Source organism: Vipera berus (assembly GCF_964194415.1).
Source record: "Vipera berus genome assembly, chromosome: 3".
NCBI lineage: Eukaryota > Metazoa > Chordata > Lepidosauria > Squamata > Viperidae > Vipera > Vipera berus.
Window position 1 is genome coordinate 106,732,161 of NC_138204.1, and position 10,737 is coordinate 106,742,897.

General features: G+C 39.0%; 1 protein-coding gene and 1 long non-coding RNA gene across 6 annotated transcripts in view; one reads left to right on the forward strand and one right to left on the reverse strand.

The window, feature by feature from the left end:
* The window catches only part of TRMT1L (tRNA methyltransferase 1L), a 46,943-nt gene extending 43,123 nt beyond the window's left edge, over window positions 1-3,820 (forward strand). For all 3 annotated transcript variants that reach the window (XM_081323989.1, XM_081323991.1, XM_081323992.1), the window contains 3 exons: window positions 2,404-2,463; window positions 2,957-3,083; window positions 3,262-3,820. In XM_081323989.1, coding sequence (XP_081180115.1) covers window positions 2,404-2,463; window positions 2,957-3,083; window positions 3,262-3,487 — 413 coding nt within the window. In that variant the 3' untranslated portion in view covers window positions 3,488-3,820. The remainder of the gene's footprint in view (window positions 1-2,403; window positions 2,464-2,956; window positions 3,084-3,261) is intronic.
* The window catches only part of LOC308665778, a 42,401-nt gene extending 31,965 nt beyond the window's left edge, over window positions 1-10,436 (reverse strand). For 2 of the 3 annotated variants that reach the window (XR_014025957.1, XR_014025958.1), the window contains exons 1-2: window positions 7,514-10,436; window positions 3,900-4,078 (exon numbers count right to left, since the gene is read on the reverse strand). This is a non-coding gene — a long non-coding RNA (uncharacterized lncRNA). The remainder of the gene's footprint in view (window positions 1-3,899; window positions 4,079-7,513) is intronic. The other variant, XR_014025956.1, reaches the window with a different exon arrangement.
* Window positions 10,437-10,737: the final 301 nt, after the last annotated feature.

A 10,737-nucleotide genomic window follows, 5' to 3' on the forward strand; every position in this document is an offset into this window, starting at 1 on the left:
ATGACAAAAGATATATAAAACAGTTACCACCAGATACTTATTACCAACTAAGCAATTTATATAATAGAATTCTATAGTATGAATATATTCAAAGTCACGTTCTTCTTCTTTTTTTTTTTCCCCCCCCCCCCGTTTCCGGCGCAGAAATTGGCACCTTTTCCGTCTTCCTCTGCTGTCAAAGACCAGTAGGTGTCCCACTAAACAAACCTCCAGTTACTAAATTGCTATATCAAATGGCCGCCCGTGACAAGTAGAGTAGAATTTCAAAAGTTTCAAAAGTTCACAAATTCAAAATTTACCAGGATAGACCAGACTAGACCAAGCTGATCGCTTTCCACGCCCGACAATCCAGAGTTCAGTCTCTATGGCTCCAAAGCTCAGATTTTGACCTGTTGTAGCTTATCTCCAGCTAGTATACAGTCATATAGTCTTCGGCTTTCTTTCCCTTGCTGTTTTTGCCAAACGCCTCCCTCAAGACTTCTATCGCCGCTTATTCCCTCTCCGTGAGGCTCCCACTTCGAACCAGTACCTCTTTCTCAAGCGCTTCCTATTAAATATTCGGATACACTCTCCGTCAGCTCCGCTCTACCGTTGTCCTGCTGCTTACGTGCTAGCTCCGTCCCTCTGTCAGATCTTCATGTCGGCCATTACTGGCCTCCTTCTCCCCGGTTCGCTCGCATCAGACTTTCTCCGGATCTTCAACACGAACCGCCGCTCATGAAGGTTCTCCGGGCTGCCTGCAACTTCGGATGTCCCTACAGGACCTCCTGAAGCTCCGAAAAGCCCCCGCGAACACTGGGTGAGAGGTTGTGCGTGGAGAGAGCTCCGTTCACACAGCCGCCCGCTCTGACAGTTGGCTCCGCCCCCCCCCGCTCACATTTTTGTTGACACATCTACAATAAGGAAAATATTAAACAAGAATGGAGTACATGGGAGGACACCACAGAGGAAGCCATTGCTGTCCAAAAAAAATAATGCAGCACGTTTGAAGTTTGCAAAAGAGCACCTGGATGTTCCACAGCACTACTGGCAAAATATACTGTGGACAGATGAAACCAAAATTGAGTTGTTTGGGAAAAACACAACACTATGTGTGGAGAAAAAAAGGCACAGCACACCAACATCAAAACCTCATCCCCACTGTAAAACATGGGAAAGGGAGCATCATGGTTTGGGGCTGCTTTGCTGCCTCAGGGCCTGGACAGATTGTTGTCATTGATGGGAAAATGAATTCCAGAGTTTATCAGGACATTTTGCAGGAAAACGTACAACCATCTGTCCGCCAACTGAAGCTCCACAGAGGATGGGTGATGCAACAGGACAATGACCCAAAGCATACAAGTAATTCAACAAAACAATGGTTTCAACAGAACAGAATACGCCTTCTGGAGTGGCCCAGTCAGAGTCCTGACCTCAACCCAATTGAAATGCTGTGGCATGACCTTAAGAGAGCGATTCACACCAGACATCCCAAGGATATTGCTACACTGAAACAGTTTTGTGAAGAGGAGTGGTCCAAAATTACTCCAGATCGTTGTGCAGGTCTGATCTGCAACTACAGGAAATGTTTGGTTGAGGTTATTGCTGCCAAAGGAGGGTCAACCAGTTATTAAGTCCAAAGGTTCACATACTTTTTCCACCCTGCACTGCGAATGTTTCCATCTTATGTTCAATTAAAACATGACAACAGCTATTGTTTGTGTAGTATTTTTTTAAGCAGACTGTGTTTTTCTATTGTTGTGACTTACATGAGCGCATTTTATGGCCAATTCATGCAAAACTCCACGTAATCCCAAAGGGTTCACATACTATTATTGTATTTTATACATATTGCCCTGGTTATTTAAAAGGAGCCGAGTATCTTCTGATATATGAGACAACCAATGACTATAATCACAATACTACTGTTTTTCGTTTAGGTTGAAAGTTGTGGCACTTAATAAATCTGCTTTGGAGATAGTAACAGTACTAGATCTTGGCATACTACAGAAAATAACTTGCCTTTCAGAAATCAGAAGGATTACTTTTTATTACATAGTTCCATAATTTAAAAAATGGATTTCCCTCATTGTTTCTTTAATATCAGAGATATTCTCTGTATTTTCAGTAGCAATTTCACTTACAAGGACCAATTGTAAATAGCTATAGTGGCCTCATCAGAACAGTGACAAAAAGTATTAGTGCAGTCTAATTTATTGTGTTTTGCATCCAAATGAAAATGCAATAAAATATGTGAAAATATATTCAACACTTCAGCCCCCAAATACTCAAGTATGAGTTACTGAAATTAGTGCTGCACTATTTCAGTTATGTAGAATGTTTTTACTAACTCAGCCTTTTCATGTTATCAAATATGTATTTGTTCCCTATAATGACCAAATTATTGTTTTCCTTACATTTTAGAAGAAAGTGGTGTATTTATTAAGACATCAGATGCTGCAGCTGATTACTGCATTTTGCCTGGTAGGTAGTTGTCAATTTAAAATAATAGCAAGAAACAGCAATAGTTATCTAGGATATTCTAGTTTAGAAAGTCAGTGAAACAAGAAAAACTTTCACTGAATATTAAACACTGGGATAGCAACCTTAAATTTTGGTTTGCACAAGATATCCGTCAAACCTTCTCTGTATAAAACATTTTGTGGCTCTTCAGCTCATCTGCATCTCTGAAGTTCATTCGATCAATCCAGGCACATCATGCTGCATGCCTCTCCAGCCCACCTATCCGTCTCTTCCATTTTCCTAGTTTTTTTCTGGGCTACTCCCATCCAGAACAATTCTGCTGGAAAATCTGTGTCTGGACCAACATATGCTTCAGCATGCACATGGACCAGTAATTACTGGCTGAAGCGCACACTTATTGTTTTGCACATTCCATATTTCATACACCATTTCCCTTGTTAAGCAAATATTTACCAAGATATTAAAAGGTTCTGATGCTTCACCTCTGTTGCAGAGAAAAGGAAAAGTGTTGAAATCAACCAAAATGGAGCAAAGCGCCAGAAGTTAGAAAGTAACACTGAGCATCCTGCCTTTTATTATAATGTCCACAGGCACAGCATTAAAGGAATGAACATGCCAAAGTAAGTTGCAATTTTAAAATATCAATGGTGTAAATGTTAAGGAATAGGGAGACTCGGGTCCTACTCTTACTAAGTATCTTTGAGCTGGTCATATTCTTTGCTATCTGTCAGGGTTGGAATTGTGGGGAAGAGCAAGCGCTAAGGGCACTTACCTTATGCCTATACTTTCCCCCCCCAGGTTAAATAAGTTCTTGCAGTCTCTGTTTGAAGCTGGATATCGTGTAAGCCGAACCCATTTTGACCCTATGGGTGTCCGTACCAATGCCCCCTTGATACAGTTTAAATCTATCCTTGTGAAGTACAGCCTTCCTACGTATACAGGAGGACAAGCAGATGGCTCTTTGCAGGCAATTGAGGAAGTCCAAGCGGGAACCGAAGGTGACTTTGCAGAAGAGAGCATTTGAAAGGGTGCTTCTGGAATCTGCTGTCTTTTATTGAAGATTTATGTTGAGAGCATCTACTGAGCCCTACATCTCAACATCTGTGATTGGCTATTTTAACATTTCAAATTTTTCAGGAAAAAAAAGTGATGAGGAATCACTTATGTACAGTTAACTTCCCAGCTCAGCAGGAACTTTTTTCATGTAATCCTTGCATTTAAACTTGGTAACTACCCTGTTTTTTCTGACTTCTAATTCTTTGTTCAGGTGTATATTTTTAAGACAATATGGAATTGAAAGACGTTAAGCATTTGTGTAAGCACAGCTAGTACCTACCAATAAAGTGTTTTCATTTGTTTTGAGTCTCAACTCATTAGTGTTAAGAATTCAAATACTTGGCTTTCAAAAAAATGTAATGCAGACATGTCAAACTCACCACACCACGTGACATTGCGCAATGTATCGGGACGATTTTGCCATTGCCAGCAATGGGGTGAGTGCAGCTTCCAGATGACGCATCCGGCCTGGAGGCCAGCAGTTTGACACCCCTGATGTAACTGGAAGAAGGTTGGCCAGCCTGATCTAGAGAATCTAGGCCCTGCCACTGACTGCTTTCTGTGGTTAAAAATATCAGAAGTCAGAATTTTAGTATTTTTATTGCTTGTAAAATACCCATCACTTACATAGTTTCTGAACAATTTGGATAAAATTCAAAATGGATTCTTAATTTCTTATCCCTCCCCAACATACAGATTTGCTTTTGAAGCTTATATCCCATGACTGAAATATGGTCCTTGATGTTAGATGTAATTTGGAGTTATACTTTTTGAAAGTCATTTCAAGTAGAATGAAGTTAAGATTATTGATTGATCTAGATCAGAGGTAGGCAACCTTGGCTCTTTTATGATTCATGGACTTCAAGCCCCTGAATTCCTGAGCCAGCCATGCTGGCTCAGAAATTCTGGGAGTTGAAGTCCACTAGTCATAAAAGAGCCAAGGTTGCCTACCTCTGATCTAGATTAAATTTGATCTAAATTATTGGCCTATTCTTATCAAATAGATTTTTATCAAAGAACAGTCATACCCTAACAGTCATATCTTGAGGATTGCTAATATACAGATTACTGTGCAGTTCATTATTTCAAGTGTGAAAACGTAGCATCTTTTTCACTTTCTGAAATATTTCATTTTGAAAGATACCCTTCAAACCCTGCACATCTTCTTGGAATTCAGTTACCTTCTGTGAGATTTAAAAACCCAAAATTTGATACTCACAACTCAAAGACAAGTCTGGTTAACAAAAACAAAGATTTATTGAAAAGAAATTGAAAATAATAAAGAAAATTAATAAAAAAAGAAAAGACGTTTGCAAACGTGGCCTCTTAGACCCTTCCCAGGTTGGATTGGGTTCGAAGAGCGCGCTGAGCAAGTTTCAAAGCAAGTATTTATACTTTCTTTTCTCGATACATGTCCCCCCCCCTTTTAAGAAACTTAAGTCAGTCTTTGAAGTCAAAAAGATCTTCTTTGAACCTTTACTTCCAAAAGACTCATTGTAACAACTTCCTTTCATCCATCACTATACTATCTTGTTTTATTCACCTTCTTGAGGTGAGTATCCTCTTTAACATTTCAAAGGAGCTTTGTTGATTACCATGTGTGAATTCTCTGTCTAAGCAGGAAATAGATCTTAGTGTTACATTTGATGTTACATTTGGTACCATTTATAAAAGAATAACCTTTTTTTTCCTTTAATTCCACCCTTTTTCTCTTCTACCTGAATTATTCTTTTATACTTTTAGGAATTCATCATTTCCTAATTTGTGTGGAAGCAAGTTATTGTATTCTGAATCTTCTTTCCCCAACCCTTGTTTTTCTACCTTCACTATTAACATTGTTTCTTTTTTCCCATTTTCAACTGAAGATGTTATTAAGGTCATACTTTTCATTGTTCGTCTTATTAGTATTTGTATGAGAGGAATCAAACATGGTAAAAACATAATAGCCAAGAATCCTAGTATTGCAAATTTTGCTAGTTCTTTCCAATTTGCAAACCACCCTCCAAACCAATTATTTACCCCATCTAAGGTCAACCCCTTCCAGGTTTGGACTGGGACATGAGCTAATTTTATCATTTTGTCTGTAATTTCCTTTACTACCATACCACTTTCATCTACTTCAATGCAGCAATTGCTCAGATTAAATTTTCCACACACACCTCCTTCTTGAGCTAATAAGTAGTCTAAGGCTAACCGATTCTGCATAATGTAAGTTCGAGACTTTACACTTTCCTTAGCTAAATGCGTTAGAGTACTTACAGTGTCATTTGTAATTATTTCAAGCACTGCTTGTAGCCTAATTACCCTATTTAGAATATAGATGGGCTCTCTGGCACCTAAAGTGCCATCTTCCGCCCATGTAGCTGGTCCATAATAGTTGTTGATCTTCTCTGGAGTCCAATCATCATCTTTCCAGGTTCCAATTTTCATATTGCTTGGTTGTATGGCTCTTTTCTTTCGGACTTTATCTGATAAATCATCATATACAGTTAGTCCCAGCGATTGTTTTTGTTCGATGGGAAGGAGGAAAAAACTTGGCTTTATTATTCCTAAGATACAAGATCCATACCACCCCTTGGGTAGATACCCATAGGCATATTTTCCACATATCCAATACATACCTTCCGGGGCTACCCAGTCCAGGGTGTCGTTTTCAGGATCTTTTAAATAAGCCATCTCAGTTATTTCACTTAATGTCTCTTTCTTTGATATTCCACTTCTTCCCCACCAACTGTCATTGTTCCATACAGCCAAGCAAATCATGTCCCCTACTGCGACTTTTCTATTCTTTCTTTGTCTCTCATAACATACTTTCCCTACTAAATTTGTGGTTAATGCCCATGTTCCCTCTTTTCCTTTTATGAACTTGAGAGTTTTATTTTTCCACATTTCCACCACAATGTCATGTTTTAATTCTTGAGCCTCCCATGGCCATTGTTCTCCCATATTTGTTCCTCCACAAACAAAACAATTTTACTGTTAGAGTTTTTGCAATTTCTTCAGCCAATTGTACAAACATATTCACTGTTTTCTTAGGAAATTCAGGTAATTCTAATTTTTCGAATTCCTGATAATATGACCAAAAGATACTCTTGCGTATTGGTTTTATTTTAGTTGTTTCTATTTTTAATACTAGCCACCCCCACGGGTCTTTTCCGGTTCCATCTATTCCTATTCCAAAGTCCTTATATTGAATTCCTTTTTCTAATGACTGATTTATATGTATACACATTGGGTTACATTTTCCTTGAGTGCAATCAGTCCTGGTACTACCGACACTAATATTCACTTCCTTTGGACCTATACTTCTCTCATTTGGGACCGTAGTAGTATACCAATAATCATAGCTTGGAGTAAAGGCAACAGGTATTACACTTGATATGTGCACTTTGTGAAATAAATACTTCCTTTCTTTTATATAATTTCTTTCCCACTCTAAGTTTTCACATCTCACCCCAAACGAGTTATCAGATCCTTGTCCATTATTAATAGCTTGGCAAGCATCAAAGCACACCCCCACACTAGTTCCGCCTCTGGTTTCATTATGGGCTATGTAACCTCGTCTGATTTGACTTAATGAGAACATCTGAATTGCACCTAGCCCTCCCTTATAAGCATACACCCACATTTTTGCAGTTACTGGTCCTATTGCTTTTGGGTCATAACATTCTACTCCTATGTTGGTGTGACAACGCTTATATTGTGTGTCATTTTGAATGCAGTCTGTCAAGTTAGTTTGTAAACATTCAGGAATCATAGTATGGTATATCATTGTTTTCTCAATTTTCCCTTCCCTTTTTGTCATTTTTACACATTGCGTACATGGTTCTAGTGGTTGGACAGGTTTTAAGAGTATAATAAGAACTCCCAAGTACCACCCAGTAACGTTCCAATACATCCTCTATGCTCTTAATATCACACTCTATCTTACACCCCGTACATAAAATGCAATCAATATAATAGGAGCAACAACAACATCCACAAAGGCACTTACAAAACCAGCACCTCCCGGAGATATGGAGATATTGGATTTTTCCCAATCTTGGCTTTTCTCTGGGAGTGGAAGCATAAAAAAAATGCAATGTTTAGTCCTTATGTCTCTTCACCCCTCCTTCTGTCAAGAGTCCGTTAGGTCCTTCGAAGCTTTAACTTCAGTGGATCTCCTTGGTGAGATTCCACCTTCCACCTCTCTGGGGCTGGCACGGGCCCTTTCACTCGGGAGTAATGAGTCCAACCTCTTTCAGCTGTCCGGATGGCTGTTTCAGTAGTTAACAAGATGATGTAAGGTCCCTCCCAAGTTGGAGTTAGTTTTTCATCTTTCCAGGCTTTTATCAACACCCACTGCCCTGCTTTGTATCGGTGTACTGCAAAGTCCAAGGGTGGAGTTTGAGCAAGAATGCCTTTCTGTTGCAAGAGAGAAAAACATCTGGACAGTTCAAGTACATATTCTCTTATTATTTTATCTTTCAGTTCAACTCGTGGCAATCCCTCCTTCCCCATATAAGGTACTCCAAACATGAGTTCAAATGATGACAATCCAATATCTTTACGTGGTTGTGTTCGTATCCTTAATAAGGCCAAGGGGAGGCATTTATTCCAGGGTAAATTTGTTTCCTCCATTAATTTAATCAAAGTTTGTTTTAATTTTTGATTAGCATGTTCAGAAATCCCAGAACTACTGGGGTGCCAAGCTGTGTGATAATCCCATTTTATTCCCACGGCCTCATTAATTAATTTTACTACCCTTGCCGTAAAATGCGTCCCCTGGTCACTGTCTATTACTTCAGGAAGACCATACCTGGGTATTATGTTTTCTAACAATATTCTACCCGTGGTGCTAGCATTTGCATTCACACATGGAAAAGCTTCTACCCATCGAGTTAAATGATCCACTATGACAAGCAAAAACCTTATTTTTCCTGCTTTTGGTAATTCAGTATAGTCAATTTGAATTCGCTGAAAAGGTCGTATTGCCAACTCCCTTCCCCCCATTGGTTGTTTTCTTAGTGCTGCTTTATTTGTTTTTAGACAGACCATACATTTTCTAACCATTTGTAAGGCCAGGCTATATATCCCTTTACATACATATTTTCTGTGTATCAAATCTATTAAAGCCTGTGCCCCCCAGTGTGTCCCTTCATGTAACCTCTCAATCAGATTTCTCATGATAGGTTTGTTTAACATCTTTCTCCCATCTGGCAATATCCACTCCCCATCTGCATTTTGAACTATCCCCTCTTTTTCCATTTTTTCCTCCTCTTCCTTGGAAAACTTTGGTACCCTTTGTTCTTCTATTTCAGGTACCATTATGAAAACTTTTTCCTTTTCCATGAGTCCTGCTTCTTTAGCTCTTTCATCTGCTAAATTGTTGCCATAGACTTCAAATCTCTCTCCCTTTTGGTGTGCTTCTACATGTATTATGGCTAATGCCTGAGGTATAGTTATTAAATTTAAAATGTCAATGACTAACTCTTCCTTTGCTAATCTCTTCCCCTTACTATTCACCAATCCCCTTTCTTTCCATATTTTTCCATAAGTGTGCGCTATTCCAAAAGTATACATAGAATCTGTGTATATGTTACCACCTTCCTTTCCCAGTTCCTTCAGAGCCATTTTTAATGCATATAATTCACAAGTCTGAGCAGACCACTGACTTGGTAATCTCTCGGCTAGCACAGTTTTCCATGTTTCCCCTTCAACTATGGCATAGGCACTTCTTCGCTCCCCCTCTATTACCCTGGAGCTTCCATCTATAAACAAAGTCCTTAATCCTCCTATTCGACTTTCTTTTAGAGCATCCCTCACTTTGGTCTGATAATCAATTGCTTCTAGACAATCATGTTCTATTTCTTGTGAATCTCTCTCTCCACTTAGAAACTGAGCTGGGTTTACATTAGCTTCAGTCACGATCACTAAGCTTGGATCTTCTAATAAAATGCTTTCATATTTCATTAACCTAGAATTTGTCATCCACTTTTGAGCTTGCTGATTCAAAATATTCCTTACTTGGTGTGGACTACTCACCACAATTGCCCCTCCAAAACTTATCTTCCTGCTTTCTTGAACTAGCAAGGCAGTAGCTGCAATTGCTTGTACACAGACCGGCCACCCCTTTATTACTGGATCCATCAGTTTTGATAAAAATGCCACAGGTTTCTTCAGTCCTCCCCATTTCTGGGCTAGAACCCCTTTAGCTACTCCATTCTCTACAGCGACAAAAAGATGAAATGTTTTTTCTAAGTCTGGTAACGATAAGACAGGTGCCTTTTCTAATTTCTCCTTTAGTTCCTGAAATTTTCCTTTCTCTTCCTCCGACCATTGGATTTCCCATGGTTCGGAATCTATCAGTTTTGAGTACAATGGTTTAGTTGTTTCTGCATAATTTACAATCCATTGTCTACAATACCCTACTAATCCCAAAAATTTCCTAAGGGCTTTTTTATCCTTTGGCAGTGGTTGTGTTATTATTCCTTCTATTCTAGAGGGAGTAAGTTTTCTGCTGCCTTTACTTATCAAGTGCCCTAAATATTTCACTTCCCTTTCTACATACTGGAGTTTGTTTTTAGATACTCTCAACCCTTGAGATGCTAAATAATTTAGCAAGTCGTTAGTTCCTTTCTCTACATCCTGTTTCTTTTCCCCTGAGAGCAATAAGTCATCCACATATTGTATCAAAGATAATTTTGGATCTTTTTCAAATTTTTCCAGAATTTGTTCTAGGATTTGGCCGAATAAGTTAGGGCTTTCAGTATACCCTTGGGGCAACACTGTCCATCTGAGTTGGCTTTTTCTTCCTGTATCTGGATCTTCCCACTCAAATGCAAACACATCCCGAGATTCAGGATCGAGTGGACAAGCCCAAAAAGCATCCTTTAAATCAATTACACTAAACAATTGATGCTCTGGAGGGATTCTACTCAATAATGTGTAGGGATTAGCGACTACAGGGTGTCGAGATACAATTATCTTATTGATTTTTCTCAAATCCTCCACTAAGCGGTAATTCCCATCAGGTTTTTGAACTGCTAAGATAGGAGAATTATATGGAGACATGGCTGGTTCCAACAATCCGTCTTGTATTAATTCTTCTATTACTGGTTTTAACCCTCTTCTTCCTTCCAAACTAATCTCATATTGCTTCTGCCTTATGGGCTCTGTGTTTTTAAGAGTAATCTTTATAGGAGTTATTTGCAATCCTCCCCGGTTTCCCTTTTTGGC